We start from the raw sequence: 20,565 nt of genomic DNA on the forward strand, positions 1-20,565 counted from the left end.
ACCTCATAGTCATTGTATCATTTCACATTTCTGGAGCACAAAGCCAAAACAAACAAAGAAATGTCACTGTCCCAATACTTTTGGAGCTCACTGTATATTGATAATAATAATACATTTTATTTAGCAGATGCTTTTCAGGATACTCAAGGACATCTTTAAATAAAATCTATTTCCTTTAGGCCTATGTAAGGCATTTTCATTATGCTTGTGATTGTTTACTGGGGGGGGGGGGAACAATCAGCGTATCAATTTCAGAAGAATGGGAAGGTTCTGGCACGTGTCACTTTGCAGTGATACCAAGACTCACTTGCCAACTTGGCTGGCAAAAACAAGTAAAATGGCCAAAAAATCTGACAGTAAAAACATTTCTAGAGACTGTGTATAGAGAGGATGTTCGAGCATTTGCCAAGTTATTTGATATCAGTGATTGATTGCTTTGATCTAATCGGGGGCCTTAAAGACAGTTTCAGTACATTCAGAGACAACGATCAGCACTACAACACTGTTTTAATTCCACCCTTTTAGAAACCATGGAACACGCCTCTCCACTTCAACTCGCACTCTGTCCCATCCTCCACTGAGACATGACCATCAGTCCAGTGAAATTTAAAAAACAGTTACTTCAACAACAATTTCTTTATATATTTTTTTATTTAACTAGGCAAGTCAGTTCAGAACAAATTCTTATTTACAATAACGGCCTACCCCGGCCAAACCTGGACAACGTTGACCCAATTGTGCGCTGCCCTATGGGACTCCCAATCACGTCCGGATGTGATACAGCCTGGATTCAAACCAGGGACTGTAGTGATGCCTCTTGCACTGAGATGCAGTGCCTTAGACCGCTGCGCCACTCGGGAGCTCCGATGTGCCTCGCAAGTAGTAGGCTACAACAACTGACCTCTGACCAGTGTTATCATATAGCCTAGATATAACAACTGACCTCTGACCAGTGTTATCATATAGCCTAGATACAACAACTGACCTCTGACCAGTGTTATCATATAGCCTAGATACAACAACTGACCNATATAGCCTAGATACAACAACTGACCTCTGACCAGTGTTATCATATAGCCTAGATACAACAACTGACCTCTGACCAGTGTTATCATATAGCCTAGCTTGAGACTCAAGTTTTGAAATATAAGGGACTCTATGTTATTTATAATAAGAGGTAGGCCTACATGGAGAAAATTGGCAGATGCATGAAACAATATTTATTTACAGTCAATGTAAATAGCCTATGATTTTTGGGAATTTAATTTAATTGGAAATAGATCTTTGCCCTGTACTTCTCTGCCCATGCATTATAGTTAGGCCCTATAGGCTATTGGTCATTTAAAATACATTGTAGGCACACTTGATCTCCAGCGCCCAGCAGAGAATTGCACTCGGCTTGCATTTTGGCTCAGTGATCTCAACAGTTTTCACATTTTGTTGTCTTACAGATGGAATTTAAAATTGATTAAATTGTGATTTTGTGTCATTGTCCTACACACAATACCCAATAATGTCAAAGTGTAATTATGTTTTTTGAAAATGTTACTAATTAATTAAGAATTAAAAGTTGAAATGTCTTGAGTTAATAAGTATTCTACCCATTTATTATGGCAAGCTTAACAAGTCACATAATACATCGCATGGACTCACTCTGTGTGCAATAATAGAGTTTAACATGATTTCTGAATGACTACCTCATCTCTGTACCCCACACATACAAGTATTTGTTACTACAAAGACACTAATTTCACCAACAGGCCAATGGTGACTTTAAAACAGTTACAGAGCTTAATGGCTGTGATAGGAGAAAACTGAGGATGGATCAACAACATTGTACTCACTCCACAATACTAAATTAATGGTAAAACTGCAAAGAATGTGGCAAAAAAACCAACATGTATGTCCTGAATGGAAAGCGTTATGTTTGGGGCAAATCCAACTCAACACATCACTGAGTACCACTCTTCATATTTTCAAGCATGGTGGGGACTGCATCCTGTTATGGGTATGCTTGTCATTGTCAAGGATTACAGAGTTTTTTTAAGATAAAAAGAAACGGAATAGAGCTAAGTAAGTGCTATAGGAAAACCTGTTTCAGTCTGCTTTCCAACAGACACTGGGAGACAAATTCACCTTTCAGCAGGACAATAACCTAAAACACAAGACGAAATATACACTGGAGTTGATTACCAAGACAACATTGAATGTTCGTGAGTGGCCTAGTTACAGTTTTGACTTAAATCAGCTTCAAAATCTATGGCAAAGCTTGAAAATGTCTGTCTATCCATGATCAACAACCAACTTGACAGAGCTTGAAAATCTTTTTAAAGAAACATTTTCAAATATTGTACAATCCAGGTGTGCAAAGCTCTTTGAGACTTACCCAGAAAGACTCACAGCTGTAATCGCTGCCAAAAGTAATTCTAACATAAATTGCAAACATTTCTAAAAACATCTTTTCACTTTGTCATTATGAGGTATTGTGTGTAGATGGGTGAGGAAAAAATGCAATTTAATCCATTTTGAATTCAGGCTGTAACACAACAAAATGTGGAAAAAGTCAAGGGGTATGAATACTTTCTGAAGGCACTGTAGGATATGGCTGCCTATTGTGTTTATTACTGTTATGTCAGGACATTATGTTCTAGTCTCAGTCTATTAATTATAGACCTATGGTTAATTATGTGTAGGTCTATGTGAGTTGCATGTTAAGAGCAAGACTCGTGGATTAACGTAGGCCTACAAGACTATTTATCTGTAATGTGAAATCACTTATTAGATGGTTTGTTGTGTGCGATCGATTAAAGTACACAGCAAATTGGCCAGTGTTACCTAGTATTGATTTTTCAGTGTAACATTTCTAGTGTTGATTCTGGAGTTAAAAAAACACATTCAGATGTAAAAGAACCCTAGTGTTAATAACCAGTGTTGAGTGGAGAGTAAAATGTTCCAATCAAAACTTCACCCATCATGATCTTATTTCACAGCGTGCTCTACTGCAGCTAGAATTTTGTTTTGAATTAATATCTGTGTTTTTACATGTACATTGATTGAATTATTAATCTTATGCTACACAAAGACAAATAACATACAGTTTTCTCAACTAATTCAATCAATTAGTTATATTTATTGCATCCGTTACTGAAATGGTTGTTACAGTTAAAATGGTTTAGATAGTCTCCTTTCTTAATATTCCTTACCCTGACAGTTATTTCGGAAGCAGGTTGCAGATGAATAAAAATTCCAACTGTTGGATGTGCTAACTCTGTCTGTATTTCAATAGGAATAACATATCACTTTACAAGCCAGCATAATGTAACTTTAAGGCCTGATGTCAGTGATGATATAACATTAGAGAATTTGCTGTCTAGGGTATAGGATAGGCTATGCTTTTATGATAATGAAATTATGATTTGAGTGCCTAGATTTTGTCCGACCTACATTTTTGCTGGCCCTGCCATCATCATATGTTTGCCTAAGCCACTGCTCTGGAGTACCATCCATCAGAGCTTTTCAGAGACACTTTTGTGTACCCAAATATACCATTCCCAGTGGACAAGAGCCAGCCCATACAGTTCCCCCTGTTGTCAAACTGGGTTATAGTCACCAGTAGGGTAGGGGCTGTGTTTTGGGGATGAAGTACATGTTTAATTTAATTGCAGTATTTGGTTAGCTGTATTTTAAAGGATTTTAAACTTTTTGCCTGTTTCTTTATTTTAAATCCTTTCTGGGGTTGTTAAATTGTCCTCCCTTGCAGCATCTGGCTGTAAACATGAGGTAATGAAGAACAGATGAATGATTAATTAATTAACCATCATTAGCTAGTTGCCTACTAAACAGCTAATACCACTGTTCCTGCCTGGCCTAGTTACTAGGCCTTCTCAACTCTTCACAAGGATGACCTAACTAGTACACACACACACACACACGTATATAAACGCCGGCCCACAGGTAGCCATAAGCTCTAATACAGGGCACAGACACACACACACGCACACACGCACAACGGCACACACCACACACACACACACACCACACACACACACACACACACACACACACACACACACACACACACACACACACACACACACCACACACACACACACACACACACACACACACACGTTTTGACCACCATCTCACAAATAACCAATGAGAAACCAGCACCTATTCTTTATGCTAATCAGGCTGGTGCTCAGCGTTTCCTGGAGCGAAGCTGCTATCCTCTGCTTCATTGTCTTTTTACCGGAGCGCTCATTTGCCATGAATACAAACATGCTCTTAAGGGCCAGTTGGTGAGATAGTTCTACGTCCCAAACGGCACTCTAATCCCTATAAAAAGTGCAGTAGTTCTGACCAGGGCCCTTGTCAAAAGTGGTGCACTATATAGAGAAAAGGGTCCCATTTGGGACAGAGGATGATTAGTTGACAGGAGTATTGTAGGTCTATGGGGGAGGAAAATGACCAAAAGATGAAATTTTTTCCATGTCGTTAAAGTTAAGAGAATGTGTGAGAGGAATAGTTATAGATTACAGATGTAGCTTGAAGCAGTGACTCTCCAAGTGGACAATAAAAAATAAAATAAACACTTTGAGAACGATGTGTTTGACCTAGCAGCACATTGACCCATGTGTTCTGTTTTCAATTCTTTCATTGTTTCAGAAGTCTAGTCAGCAGTGAGTCAAGTCCAGTCTCATTTTAATTAACTTGATCTGTTCAGCAAATTCATGAAAAATGTACCTCCTACATTTACAGTAATAAAATATCATCACTTAATTGATGCTATTATTGGTAAACCTTCACTCAAGCGTAGTCATTTCAGAGAGTAAAGTAAAATTATTTATTATTTACTTTATTACCACCATATCTTTACCGTCTCTGTGTCCTCCTGTTAACAGAATGAATATTACTGTAGGTTGGACTTCCTGTGGAGGGACAAGTTCAAGAGAGAGTGTGAGGAGATTGAGACCATGGAGAACCTTAACAGGGTTCTACTAGAGAACGTTCTACCGGCCCATGTTGCAGAACACTTCCTGGGACGTAACTGGAAGAACGAGGTGAGGCAGCAACCATTCACAGGACATCAGAACCTTGAGAACTCAGAATCATAGAACAAAGCACATTCCCATTCTAAAAATGTTCAAAGAAGACACAAAGTGAATGCATTCTAGAACTAACTTTAGAACCACATATTCTAACCCTATATGGAACCAGTAGCACTGATCCATTCCACTGACCTGTGTCTTTGTGCTTGTTTCTCCAGGATCTGTACCACCAGTCGTATGAGTCGGTGTGTGTGATGTTCGCCTCCATCCCAGACTTTAAGGAGTTCTACACAGAGTCAGACGTCAACAAGGAGGGCCTGGAATGTCTCAGACTCCTCAACGAGATCATCGCTGACTTTGACGAGGTGAGTTACTCTGTCCTTATTGGCTACTAATCACATCTGTGTGTTGGGCTGTTGTGGAATGTGTCACAGTAATATTACATCCGTTACTACTGATCATAACCGGATGTTAGACAATACAGAGCATCTTCACTGATAACAGGAACAAATCTGTAACCGAACTGTCTGTAACATCCTTGTTACACTATTCTTGCTAATTGTCTACCCTCTCTCTCTCTCTGTGTGTGTGACAGCTGCTGTCCAAGGCTAAACTCTATCCTCTCTCTCTCTCTCTGTGACAGCTGCTGTCCAAGGCTAAATTTTACCCTCTCTCTGTGTGACAGCTGCTGTCCAAGCCTAAGTTCAGCGGGGTGGAGAAGATAAAGACTATTGGCAGCACTTATATGGCTGCTACTGGTCTCAACGCAACACCTGGACCTGAATACACACAGGTACATCTTTTACACACATCATCACACACACAACAACATCACACACACACACACACACACACACACACACACACACACATCACACACACAACACACACACACACACACACACACACACACACACATCACACACAACAACATCACAGCACAACACTGCAGAGATACCCCAGAAGAAAAATTGATCAGTGAATTATTGTAATGTTTGTTTATGTTCAATTTATCAATAATGGATGGCTTTGCCAACACATGAATGGATTCCCCTTTCTCTCCATTCTCACCCTCCTTCTCCATTCCTCTATCCCCTCTCCTACATTCTCTATCCTCTCCTCTCTCTCCATTCTCTACCCTCTCTCTCGTTCTCTACCCCCCTCCTCTCTCTCCGTTCCTCTACCCCCTCTCTCCTCCGTTCCTCATCCCCCTCTCTCTCTTCCCGTGTCCTACCCCCTCCTCTCTCTCGTTCTCTACCCCCCTCTCTGCCGTTCCTCTACCCCTCCTCTCTCCGTTCCTCTACCCCCTCCTCTCTCTCTGTTCCTCTACCCCCCTCCTCTCTCTCCGTTCCTCTACCCCCCTCCTCTCGTCTCGTCCTCACCCCTCCTCTCTCTCCGTTCCTACCCATCCTCTCTCCGTTCTTACCCCCCTCTCTCTCTCCGTTCCTCTACCCCTTTTCCCCCCCCCTCTCTCTCCGTTCCTCTACCCCCCTCCTCTCTCATCCTTCTCTACCTCCTCTCTCCATTCCTCTACCCCCTCCTTCTCCTCTCTTCTCTCCCCCTCTCTTCCTCTCTTTCCTTTTCTGTCCTCCCTCTTGTTCTCTTTCCTCTCTCTGTTCCTTCTCTCCCTCTCCCGTCTCTTTCTTTCTTCTCTCTCTCTCTCTCTCTCTCTCTCTCAGGAACATGACCGTCAGTACATGCACATCGGCACAATGATGGAGTTTGCCTTCGCTCTGGTCGGGAAACTAGACGTTATCAACAAACACTCTTTCAATGACTTCAGGCTACGAGTCGGTAAGAGAGAAGGAGAGAGCGAGTGCGTGTGTGTGTATGAGAGAGACAGGAGAGAAGGCGAGAGGAGAGAGAGAGACGGTATAGTGTAATTGGTACAGTCCGACTCTGTCTTACATGTGACCTCTAACCCTTCTTCCTGGTTGTGTCAGGGATAAACCATGGTCCGGTGATTGCGGGGGTGATCGGAGCTCAAAAGCCTCAGTATGATATCTGGGGGAACAGTGTTAATGTGGCCAGCAGGATGGAGAGTACTGGGGTACTGGGAAAAATACAGGTACTCAATTAATACAGTTATACGAATAGTAATGCTACAGCAGTTTCCCAAACTCTATCGTGTTTATTTTTCTCCCTAGCACTACATGCCTGACTCGAATAATCAGCTCATCATTAAGCTTTGATTATTTGAATCAGCAGTGTAGTTCTAGGGCAAAACCCAAAATGTGCACCCCTTGGGGAAACACTGCTACAGTAATAATAGCTCTGTGCAGTTTTATGTTATACCACTAGGGGTCGCTGCAGAAATAGATCAAGGTTAATGAGTACGGTACGATATGCAAATGTAGATATATAATAATGCAGAACTATACAATATACTCAAAGCCACGATGAACTTATCTCTTTAACTATTCTCCTTTTGTAACGATCGTCTTGATGAGAATGAGCGGACCAAGGCGCAGCGGGTGATGAATACATAATGAATATTTATTAACAGAACGACGAAACACGAAAACTCTTTAACAAACTACAAAACAAATAAACGACGTAGACTGACCTAAAACATGAGAACTTACAAATACACGAAGAACGCACGAACAGGTACAGACTACAAACAAACGCTACAGTCCCATGTGGTACGAACATACATACAGACACGGAAGACAATCACCCACAAACAAACAGTGTGAAACAGCCTACCTATATATGATTCTCAATCAGAGGAAATTAATACCACCTGTCCCTGATTGAGAACCATATAAGGCTAACAGACAATGAACCTAAACATAGAAACACATAACATAGAATGCCCACCCCAACTCACGCCCTGACCAACTAAACACATAAAAAACAAGAGAAAACAGGTCAGGAACGTGACACCTTTCCTGATTAAGTCTCCAGTTAGTAATATGAATTTACCACAGAGATCCATTAAATTAATTTGAGTTAGATATGTACTTCTATAGAATATCCTGCCTACATGTGATTTGTTTGGACATGCTGCTTTGTGGTCCCTTTCAGTCGGTCACTTGGTATAACACACTATGGGGAGTCAACGACCAATCATAATCACCTGAAGAAATTACGCCCAACGGGCTAAGGAATGTTGAGACCACCCTCAGAAGCCCCGCCTTCCTGGCTATAATACCAGGGCGCGCATTAATTTCCTCAATTCTTCGCTCTTCATCTCGCCTGAAGGAAGAATGTGTCACGCAATTTACAAACTTTTCAAGCATACGAGGCTATGAGATTGGGCTCTGACTTAGGTGTCTGTTGGTGGGGAGAGAGTACTTGTCCCTCTAGATATTACGAGTTTTGGGTCTTGGTAATGTTTTTTGTGTTTGTTAAAAACCCACTACTTTCTGCTCCACTTGTGTAGACTGTGCTTCCTTGCTTGAGTAAGATGGCCAGTGGTAAGAGTAAGTTAAAAATGGCTAACCAGCCGAGTTTGAACCTCCGACCGTGCCCAAGGGCATGTAGTTTCACAATGAAAATGAAAGATACTCATGAGTGCTGTAATGTTTGCCTGGGGTGGAAACACGCCCATGTGACCATTGTCCCCGGCTGGGTTCAACTTCCATTTTGCGTCGGGTTGACTTTGTGAGAAAGATTGGGGCTGCTGGCGAAGGGTCTTCCGGTGAAGCGACCTCAGGGATGAGGTTGTCTGAGGCTGGGGAGAGCAGCAGCAGCGGTGAGTTGACAGGCATGTCATCACAGCCCATGTAAGGGATCATTCTGGTTTCTGTGGCAGTGGCAGTGTTCAGGGGATGATATACTGTCCCTGGTTGGCTCTGCAGGGTCTTCAGAGTGTGAAGCGGATGACATCAGTTCGGGGCAGCCTAAGCCCCAGCTTTGGATTCGGCGGGGGAGAGGGAACCATTGGTGGTTAATCCGCCCTACGAGCTGTGTCGTAGGGCGGCAGATCACCTGGGTGTCTTCTCCCCCGCAGAGCAGTTCCTCCAGGTTTGGGGGAAGGGAAGCGTTGCTTACTCCTGTTTAAAGATTTTGTAGATGAGATAAAGGTGATCTGGGATTCCACTCATTCAGCCATGCTGGTGCTACCAGGTTATAGCGATTTCTTGAATGTAGAGAAGGGTTTCCTAACTGGCGGCCCGCGGGTCGTCTTATTCGGCCCCCTAAGTTTTCTGAATAAAGTATAAATACACAATATACATATACATACATACATATACAGTGGGGAGAACAAGTATTTGATACACTGCCGATTTTGCAGGTTTTCCTACTTACAAAGCATGTAGAGGTCTGTAATTGTTATCATAGGTACATTCTTCAAGCTGTGAGAGGACGGAATTCTAAACAAAAATTCACAAATCAATTGTATGATTTTTAAGTAATTAATTTAGCATTTTATTGCAGACATAAGTATTTTGATACATCAGAAAAGCAGAACTTAATATTTGGTACTGAAATCCTTTTGTTTGCAATTACAGAGATCATACGTTTCCTGTAGTTCTTGACCAGGTTTGCACACACTGCAGCAGGGATTTTGGCCACTCCTCCATTACAGACCTTCTCCAGATCCTTCAGGTTTCGGGGCTGTCGCTGGGCAATACGGACTTTCAGTCTCCCTCCAAGATTCTCATTGGGTTCAGGTCTGGAGACTGGCTAGGCCACTCCAGGACCTTGAGATACTTCTTACGGAGCCATGGCCTGGCTGGTGTGTTCGTGTTGTCATGCTGGAAGACCCAGCCACGACCCATCATCAATGCTCTTACTGAGGGAGGAGGTTGTTGGCTAAGATCTCGCAATACATGGCCCATCCATCCTCCCTCAATACGGTGCAGTCGTCCTGTCCCCTTTGCAGAAAAGCATCCCCAAAGAATGTGTTTCCACCTCCATGCTTCACGGTTGGGATGGTGTTCTTGGGGTTGTACTCACCTTCTTCTTCCTCCAAAACGGCGAGTGGAGTTTAGACCAAAAAGCTCTATTTTTGAATCATCAGACCACATGACTTCTCCTTCCTCTCTTGGATCATCCAGATGTATTGGCAAACTTCAGCGGGCCTGGACATCGCGCTGCTTGAGCAGGGGGACCTTGTGTGCGCTGCAGGATTTTAATCATGACGGAGTAGTGTGTTACTAATGGTTTTCTTTGAGACTGTGGTCCCAGCTCTCTTCAGGTCATTGACCAGGTCCTGCCGTTAGTTCTGGGCTGATCCCTCACCTTCTCATGATCATTGATGCCCCACGAGGTGAGATCTTGCATGGACCCCAGACGAGGGGTGATTGACCATCATCTTGAACTTCTTCTATTTTCTTCTATTTTCTAATTTGCGCCAACAGTTGTTGCCTTCTCACCAAGCTGCTTGCCTATTGTCCTGTAGCCCATCCAGCCTTGTGCAGGTCTACAATTTTATCCCTGATGTCCTTACAACAGCTCTCTGGTCTTGGCAATTGTGGAGAGGTTGGAGTCTGTTTGATTGAGTGTGTGGACAGGTGTCTTTTATACAGGTAACGATCAAACAGGTGCAGTTAATACAGGTAATGAGTGGAGAACAGGAGGGTCTTAAAGAAAACCTAACAGGTCTGTGAGAGCCGGAATTCTTACTGGTTGGTAGGTGATCAATACTTATGTCATGCAATAAAATGCAAATTAATTACTTAAAAATCATACAATGTAATTTTCTGGATTTTTGTTTTAGATTCCGTTTCTCACAGTTGAAGTGTACTATGATAAAAATTACAGACCTCTACATGCTTTGTAAGTAGAAACCTGAAAAATCGGCAGTGTATCAATATTGTTCTCCACTGTATACAGTTGAAATTTGAATTTTACATACACCTTCGCAAATACATTTAAACTCAGTTTTTCACAATTCCTGACATTTAATCAGAGTAAAAATCCCTGTCTTATGTCAGTTAGTATCACCACTTATTTTAAGAATGTGAAACGTCAGAATAATAGTAGAGAGAAAGATTTATTTCAGCTTTATTTCTTTCATCACATTCCCAGTGGGTCAGAAGTTTACATACACTCAATTAGTATTGGTAGCATTGCCGTTAATTGTTTAACTTCTTGCAACTATAGGGGGTGCTGTTCCGCATTAGCATATTTGTGTCTCCAAATTAAACTGCCTCGTGCTAAATCTTGATCGTACAATATGCATATTATTGTTATTATTGGATAGAAAAACCTTCTAGTTTCTATAGAAGTTGGAATTTTGTCTCTGAGTGGTACAGAACAATTTCTACAGCACTTTCATGACAGGGTTCAGATTTCAGAAATTTTTACCTCTGATTGGGTCTGTTTATAAGGCGACAGTGAATGCTATGAAGAAACCGACACTGCCTACGTCTTTCTGTGGGTGTCTGTACGTCATCACGTTTTCAATGAAATCGATGGGACGTTCACAGCCATTACAAAGACAAAATGTACAGAGACCTCCTTCTCAACGTGCGCCTGAAGCGTCAAGGCCATCGGACCTGCCTCGTTCCAAATCGTTTTCTAACCAGCAATATTTCCGGTCATGTTTCAGTCGTTATAGTTTGTAAAACATCAATAGAAGTTAATTGAGCCTTTTATATAATTTTATATCCGTTTAGTGCGATTTTGAGGAATTTCTTGTTGTGCGCTCTGAAAGTTTGGACACGTTTTAGGGTCGGTCGTTGGTGGTGGACATTTCGAAGGACAGAGGACATCTATCGACCAAAAGACGTTTATAACTGAAAGGATACATTGCCAAGAATCTGATGGAAGAAAGCTCAAAGTAAGCAATATTTAATATGATAAATCGTGTTTCTGTCGAAATATTTTAACGCATATTTCGCCATTTTTGTTGGTATAGCTTCACTTGGCCAACCCTGTATTGAAAAGTAAGGATAATTTTAAAAATGTAAATCAGCGGTTGCATTAAGAACTAATTTGTCTTTCGATTGCTGTCAACCCTGTTATTTTTAGTCAAGTATATGATTAGCTTTCAATTAAAACTAGATCACTCTGATAGATGACGTCAGACATATTGAGGCTTGATTCCTAGTATTTTTATTGTGTAACCACGGTTTTGTATGGCTAAATATGCACCTTTTCGAACAAACTGTATATGTATATTGTAAAATGATGTTACAGGAGTGTCATCGGAAGAATTCTGAGAAGGTTAGTGAAAAAATTAATATATTTTGGCGGTGATTACGTTATAGCGCTCTTTGGCTGGAATCGATGCTCTGGTAACATTTGCACATGTGGTATGCTAACTTATCGATTTATTTGTTTTCGCTGAAAAACGCTTAGAAAATCTGAAATATGGTCTGAAATCACAAGAACTGGGTCTTTCATTGCTATGCTTTGTCTATTTTATGAAATGTTTATGATGAGTAAATTGGTCATACACGTTGCTCTATCTAGTAATTCTAGTCGATTTGTGATGGTGGGTGCAATTGTAAACTGTGATTTCTACCTGAAATATGCACTTTTTTCTAACAAAAATATCCTATACCGAAATGTTATCAGACTGTCATCTGAAGAGGTTTTTTCTTGGTTAGTGGATATCAATATCTTAGTTGAGCCGAATTGGTGATAGCACTGAAGGAGTAAGAAACTGATGGAGTTAGAATAGTGGTGTATTTTGCTAACGTGTTTAGCTAATAGATTTACATATTTGTCTTCCCTGTAAAACATTTTAAAATCTGAAATGGTGGCTTTATTCACAGATCTGTATTTTCATCTGGTGTCTTGGACTTGTGATTTAATGATATTTAGATGCTACTATCTACTTTTGAAGCTATGCTAGCTATGCTAATTAGTGTGTGGGGGGTGGGTGGGGGTGCTCCGGACCCGGGTAGAGGCTGTGAAAGGTTAACTGTGGGTCCAACGTTTTGGGTAGCCTTCCACAAGCTTCCCACAATAAGTTGGGTGAATTTTGGCCCATTCCTTCTGACAGAGCTGGTGTAACTGAGTCAGGTTTGTAGCCTCCTTGCTCGCACATGCTTTCTCAGTTCTTCCCACAAATGTTCTATAGGATTGAGGTCAGGGCTTTGTGATGGCCACTCCAATACCTTGACTTTGTTGTCCTTAAGCCATTTTGCCACAACTTTGTAAGTATGCTTGGGGTCATTGTCCATTTGGAAGACCCAAATGGACAACTTCCTGACTGATGTCATGAGATGTTGCTTCAATATATCCACCTAATTTTCCTCCCTCATGATGCCATCTATTTTGTGAAGTGCACCAGTCCTTCCTGCAGCAAAGCACACCCACAACATGATGCTGCCACCCCCGTGCGTCACGGTTGGGATGGTGTTCTTCGGCTTGCAAGCCTCCCCTTTTTTCCTCCAAACATAACGATGGTCATTATGGGCAAACAGTTCTATTTTTGTTTCATCAGACCAGAGGACATTTCTCCAAAAAGTACGATCTTTGTCCCCATGTGCAGTTGCAAACCGTAGTCTGGCTTTTTTATGGCGGTTTTGGAGCAGTGGCTTCTTCCTTGCTGAGTGGCCTTTCAGGTTATGTCGATGTAGGACTTGCTTTACTGTGGATATAGATAATTTTAGACCTGTTTCCTCCAGCATCTTCACAAGGTCCTTTGCTGTTGTTCTGGGATTGATTTGCACTTTTCGTACCAAAGTACGTTCATCTCTACGAGACAGAACGCGTCTCCGTCCTGAACGGTATGACGGCTGCGTGGTCCCATGGTGTTTATACTTGCGTACTATTGTTTGTACAGATGAACGTGGTACCTTCAGGCATTTGGAAATTGCTCCCAACCGACTTGCCAAGACTATAGTTTGTTAACAAGAAATTTGTGGAGTGGTTGAAAAACGAGTTTTAATGACTCCAACTAAGTGTATGTAAACTTCCGACTTCAACTGTATATTTATTTTTATTTTTATTGTTGGACATAAAAGACTGTAAAATCACCAGGAAATCTGTTCCAAGTGATTTTAATTTTGTACATCTGTTCCAAAGTGTTCCTACGCATAATAGAGAGACACGTGATGGTATAAAAATGTTAGCATTGTTTGAAATTGATATATTTTAGTCAAATATTATATATGTTGTGCTTCTTGTGGTCAATTTGCAGTGTACAAATTGGTTGTTATTATGTTTCGGCGCCCAGAATATCAGCTCAAGAAGAAAATGGTCCCGCGTCTGAATCTAGTTAATGATCCCTGAAGTAGAGGCTATTGAGGAGGCAGGCCTCATTTTCACACCGCTGATGGATGGAAAGCTGGTGAGTTACTTAGCTCCAGATGCTAACAAGGGGGTTAATCCTAGCACGGTGCTCTGAATATACAGTGACAGTTCTCAGCGGATCACCTGGACAACCTGTATCAGGCTGAGGGTGTGGTGGCACGGACGTTAAATGTGGTAACAATGCTGCAGCAGTATCATCATATCGGTATACTGCATGAGCTGAATAAGACCGTGGAGGCGAAGAGTCGGATTCAGAGCTTCTCGACAAAATCCGTGCTATGGCTGGTTTTGTGTTGCGTCTGTCCCGCGGTATTATCCTGGCTGTCGGGAAAAGTTACTGATTGCCGAAGTCCCTGAACCCGGTGTGGGCCGGGTATGAGAAATACGGTACCATGAAAGCACATTGTTTCAATCCAAGGTTCCTTGGTGTTCAGGGGTATTGAGAGAGCGGTGTCGTCCAGGTGTGGCCATAGTAAAACACAGTTCCTTCCGCACGTTCAGACACACGGTTCTCAAGAGTGGTGGATTTGAAAACAAGCATGACAACAACAACAAAAATGATCCCAGTCCTCATGGTGGTGCTCGGTCCCTTCAGGACATAATGTAGGGAGACTGGCAGAGTGCTCCGTCCAGTGGCGGGTTCTGGCATTACTGCTCTGTCTGGCAGGGTTTCAGCTGGGGCACTCGGCGTCTTTTCGCATGTGCCTGAGCGGTACTGAATTGAAGGAATGAATGAGAGCCCCGTTATTATAGCCAGGAAGGCGGAGCTTCCGTGATTTCAGTTTTCCTCTGGTGAATAGGACTGGTCGTTGACTCCCCATAATATGTTATACCTCGTTCCCTCCAGCAGGGAATAGTAGTTATATTCATAACTGTATGTTTTCCCTGCTTCCAGGTAACTGAGGAGACAAGTCGTATCCTAGCGACGCTGGGCTACATGTGTTCGTGTCGAGGCATCATCAACGTGAAGGGGAAGGGAGAGCTCAAAACCTTCTTCGTACACACGGAGATGACCAGATCGCTGTCTCAAGGGACTGTGATGCCTTAAACATCATACACTGAACATTACACACACACACACACAAACACACACACATGCAAACACACTTAAACTATACAAACAAATGTATCTACATACACACAGATAGACTTGCACACACATACACACAGATACGTGCATGCACAAATAAAGCACACACAAACATTCGAGGACTTACACACACACGTAACACACGCACACAGTACTGCCTGCTGTAGTAGAACGTATCAAACAACAGACTTTGTTTACAACAGTAACTCCAGACCACTTCATCTAAACCAGACAGAATGGCAGACAGACAACATTTAGAACAACAAACAGAACAACAGACAGACGGCTGTACATACAGTATTACCTGCATCGTCCCTCCTTAGCTGGACACAGTAGTAACTGAACTTCACAGGGTAACGTTGTCCCTAGATACTGATCTTAGGTCGGTTTTGCATTCCCCTCTCCCCTAATGGTTAAGGTTAGGATGTGTTTAGGGTAAGCTGATCTTAGATCTGTGCGCATGGGAAATTTCTACCTGGAGTGGATTTCATTGACTGCCTGAGTGGTCGAGTGGTGCAGTGCAGACACAGATAGTCGAAGCCATCTTGGCACCGATAGTCCTTTCACTATTACAGTACTTTTAGTCAGAATTCAAATTAAAATGTGGTGCCAACATGAAGGATAGTTTGCCAAACTGTCTATGGCTAGCCTCTCTCCATGGCTCTGGAGCAGAAAGCGTCGTGGACCTCAAGAGCAGTCGGCGAATCAAGAGCTACTGGAATTTTGTAAGAAAACGAGAAAACAATATCAACAACAGGAGAATGTTTCCATGTTTTGACGCCATCATTTTCTTACTCATTAAAACATTTGTATATAAGTGAACCAATGTGCCTCATGTCATTGAAAGTCAACTATTTATGATTGCACTGAAAGTCCACTAAGTAGTTTGATAAAGAGGTAGTTTGATCAAATATTGTACTTTATTATGTACAGTTGAGTCGGAAGTTTACATACACTTTAGCCAAATACATTTAAACTCAGTTTTTCACAATTCCTGACATTTAATCCAAGTAAAAATTCCCTGTCTTATGTCAGTTAGGATCACCACTTTATTTTAAGAATGTGAAATATCAGAATAATAGTAGAGAGAATAATTTATTTCAGCTTTTATTTCTTTCATCACATTCCCAGTGGGTCAGAAGTTTACATATACTCAATTAGTATTCGGTAGCATTGCCTTTAAATTGTTTAACTTGGGTCAAATGTTTCGGGTAGCCTTCCACAAGCTTCCCACAATAAGTTGAGTGAATTTTGGCCCATTCCTCCTGACAGAGCTGGTGTAACTGAGTCAGGTTTGTAGGACTCCTTGCTCGCACACGCTTTCTCAGTTCTGCCCACAAATGTTCTATAGGATTGAGGTCAGGGCTTTGTGATGGCCACTCCAATACCTTGACTTTGTTGTCCTTCAGCCATTGTGCAACAACTTTGTAAGTATGCTCGGGGTCATTGTCCATTTGGAAGACCCATTTGCGACCAAGCTTTAACTTCCTGACTGATGTCATGAGCTGTTGCTTCAATATATCCACCTAATTTTCCTCCCTCATGATGCCATCTATTTTGTGAAGTGCCCCAGTGCCTCCTGCAGCAGAGCACACCCACAACATGATGCTGCAAACCCCCATGCTTCACGGTTGGGGTGGTGTTCTTCGGCTTGCAAGCCTCCCCCTTTATCCTACAAACATAACGATGGTCATTATGGGCAAACAGTTCTATTTTTGTTTCATCAGACCAGAGGACATTTCTCCAAAAAGTACAATCTTTGTCCCCATGTGCAGTTGCAAACCGTAGTCTGACTTTTTTATGGCGGTTTTGGAGCAGTGGCTTCTTCCTTGCTGAGCGGCCTTTCAGGTTATGTCGATATAGGACTCGTTTTACTGTGGCTATAGATAATTTTGTACCTGTTTCCTCCAGCATCTTCACAAGGTCCTTTGCTGTTGTTCTGGGATTGATTCGCACTTTTCACACCAAAGTACGTTCATCTCTACGAGACAGAATGCGTCTCCTTCCTGAGCGGTATGACGGCTGCGTGGTCCGATGGTGTTTATACTTGCTTACTATTGTTTGTACAGATGAACTTGGTACCTTCAGGCGTTTGGAAATTGCTCCCAAGGATGAACCAGGCTTGTGGAGGTCTACAATTTTTTTTCTGAGGTCTTGGCTGATTTCTTATGATTTTACCATGATGTCAAGCAAAGAAGCACTGAGTTTGAAGGTAGGCCTTGAAATACATCCACAGATACACCTCCAAATGACTCAAATTATGTCAATTAGCCTATCAGAAGCTTCTAAAGTCATGACATAATTTTCGGGAATTTTCCAAGCTGTTTTCCAAGCTGGCACAGTCAACTTAGTGTATGTAAACTTCTGACCCACTGGAATTGTAATGCAGTGAATTATAAGTGAAATAATCTGTCTGTAAACAATGTTGGAAAAATTACTTGTGTCATGCACAAAGTAGATAGTAGTAGTCCTAACCGACTTGCCAAAACTATAGTTTGTTAACAAGAAATTTGTGGAGTGGTTGAAAAACGAGTTTTAATGACTCCAACCTAAGTGTATGTAAACTTCCGACTTCAACTGTATCTCACAAACATGTGCTCCATAGTGTATGAAGTTACAATCTTTGTATTTTAAAATATAAAGTCAGATTTATCTATCTTTAAATCTATCTTTGAATATAGCTCTATATCTATAATCATCTATATCTTTAAATATCTTTACTGCTCAGCACCACACTGACTGTGTATCAGTTGGGTGTGTTGTTCTGTCCGTACATACAGTGGGGAGAACAAGTATTTGATACACTGCCGATTTTGCAGGTTTTCCTACTTACAAAGCATGTAGAGGTCTGTAATTTTTATCATAGGTACACTTCAACTATGAGAGACGGAATCTAAAACAAAAATCCAGAAAATCACATTGTATGATTTTTAAGTAATTAATTTGCATTTTCTTTAAGAAGCCCTCCTGAACATCTAATAGTTAATTCATAGAGTAAAAGCAGGTAAGTGCCCAGCTAGCACATAACGTTCTGAGAACCATGTGTTTCTAAGGTGGGAATTTCAGTACTTCAGCGTAACATTTCCCACAGGTTTCCTCATGGTTCTATTTAAAGTCATGTTCTTCTGTAGGAATTTCAGTACTTTAGCATAAAGTTTTCTGAGGAATCATGGTCCTGTTTAAAGTCATGTTCTCAGAACATTAACAAAACTTTCCATAAAAACCACAAAAGAAAATGTGTAACATTCAAAGAACGTTCAAAGAATGTTATTTAAGTGTTGATTTCCGCATCCGAATGGTTTGGCCTACAAAATATCATGATGGTGTTCTCCGTTTAACTCTACGACCCCCACAAGTGTCTTAGGACTCGTCTGAAGTTAGTACAGCTAATCTGTCAACTTCTGTCTTTAGCAGCCGCACAGTTTGGGCTACACACTAATATGACCCCTCTGTGGAAAGTGCGTCTCTCACGAACACATACAGTACCAGTCAAAAGTTTGGACACACCTACTCATCCAAGGGTTTTGCTTAATTTTTTTTTACTATTTTCTACATTGTAGAATAATAGTGATGACATCAAAACACTGAAATAACACATGGAATCATGTGGTAACCAAAAAAGTGTTTAACAAATAAAAATATATTTTAGATTTTAAATTCTTCAAAGTAGCCACCCTTTGCCTCGATGACAGCTTTGGACACGCTCGGCAACCACCAGTCACCTGGAATGCATTTCAATTAACAGGTGTGTCTTGTTAAAAGTTAATTTGTGGGATTTCTTTCATCATTAATGCGTTTGAGCCAATCAGTTAGCCCTATTTGGTAAAAGATTTAGTAAAAGACCAAGTCCATATTATGGCAAGAACAGCTCAAATAAGCAAAGAGAAACAACAGTCCATCATTACTTAGACATGAAGGTCCGTCAATCTGGAAAAGTTCAAGAACTTTGAAAGTTTCTTCAAGTGCAGTCGTGTCCAAACCTTGACTGGTACTGCACATGTTGGTTGTTTTGCTCTAGGATGCCCACAAGCCTCACAAGACTCATCTGATGGTCCCCCGGTACCAGTTGAAAAAAATGAATGGAAGTATACTGTATATGAAAGTAGTCCCTTTATTTTAGCACTATACTATCTGTTGTTTCATGTAGTGAATCTATTATTCATTGCGTTTGTATGGGCTAATAGCAGTAAGACCAAATAACATTTTTCATCACATAATTATTTTCTTTTTTTGATATTTCAAGGGGTCTTAAAATTCAAACTCAAATAGATAAGTGATCCTTTGTATGACCTTCTTCAAATCAAATCAAATCAAATCAAGTTTATTTTATATAGCCCTTCGTACATCAGCTAATATCTCGAAGTGCTGTACAGAAACCCAGCCTAAAACCCCAAACAGCAGGCAATGCAGGTGTAGAAGCACGGTGGCTAGGAAAAACTCCCTAGAAAGGCCAAAACCTAGGAAGAAACCTAGAGAGGAACCAGGCTATGAGGGGTGGCCCAGTCCTCTTCTGGCTGTGCCGGGTGGAGATTATAACAGAACTATGCCAGATGTTCAAAATATTCATAAGTGACAAGCATGGTCAAATAATAATCATGGATAATTTTCAGTTGGCTTTTCATAGCCGATCATTAAGAGTTGAAATAGCAGGTCTGGGACAGGTGCGGTTCCATAACCGCAGGCAGAACAGTTGAAACTGGAATAGCAGCAAGGCCAGGTGGACTGGGGACAGCAAGGAGTCATCATGCCCGGTAGTCCTGACGTATGGTCCTAGGGCTCAGTCCTCCGAGAGAGAGAAAGAAAGAGAGAATAGAGAGAGCCAAGATTTTCAAAATGTTCATAAATGACAAGCATGGTCAATAATAATCAGGAATAATATCAGTTGGCTTTCATAGCCGATCATTAAGAGTTGAAAACAGCAGGTCTGGGACGGTAGGGGTTCCATAACCGCAGGCAGAACAGCTGAAACTGGAATAGCAGCAAGGCCAGGCGGACTGGGGACAGCAAGGAGTCATCATGTCCGTTTTGCCGTGACGTATGGTCCTAGGGCTCAGGTCCTCCGAAGAGAGAAAGAAAGAGAGAAGGAGAGAATTAGAGAGAGCCAGATTTTCAAAATGTTCATAAATGACAAGCATGGTCAAATAATAATCAGGAATAAATATCAGTTGGCTTTTCATAGCCGATCATTAAGAGTTGAAAACAGCAGGTCTGGGACAGGTAGGGTTTCCATAACCGCAGGCAGAACAGCTGAAACTGGAATAG

The 20,565-nt window shown here is 41.5% G+C and overlaps 1 protein-coding gene across 1 annotated transcript in view; it reads left to right on the forward strand.

Annotated features, from left to right (window-relative positions):
* The window catches only part of LOC111955524 (adenylate cyclase type 2-like), a 99,020-nt gene extending 82,900 nt beyond the window's left edge, over positions 1 to 16,120 (forward strand). The window contains exons 19-24 of the mRNA XM_070436379.1: positions 4,905 to 5,063; positions 5,270 to 5,416; positions 5,737 to 5,844; positions 6,731 to 6,845; positions 6,995 to 7,119; positions 15,109 to 16,120. Of these exons, the coding sequence (XP_070292480.1) occupies positions 4,905 to 5,063; positions 5,270 to 5,416; positions 5,737 to 5,844; positions 6,731 to 6,845; positions 6,995 to 7,119; positions 15,109 to 15,261 (807 nt within the window). The 3' untranslated portion in view covers positions 15,262 to 16,120. The remainder of the gene's footprint in view (positions 1 to 4,904; positions 5,064 to 5,269; positions 5,417 to 5,736; positions 5,845 to 6,730; positions 6,846 to 6,994; positions 7,120 to 15,108) is intronic.
* Positions 16,121 to 20,565: the final 4,445 nt, after the last annotated feature.

The sequence above is a fragment of the Salvelinus sp. IW2-2015 genome, linkage group LG31 (assembly GCF_002910315.2).
Source record: "Salvelinus sp. IW2-2015 linkage group LG31, ASM291031v2, whole genome shotgun sequence".
NCBI classification, from domain to species: Eukaryota; Metazoa; Chordata; class Actinopteri; order Salmoniformes; family Salmonidae; genus Salvelinus; species Salvelinus sp. IW2-2015.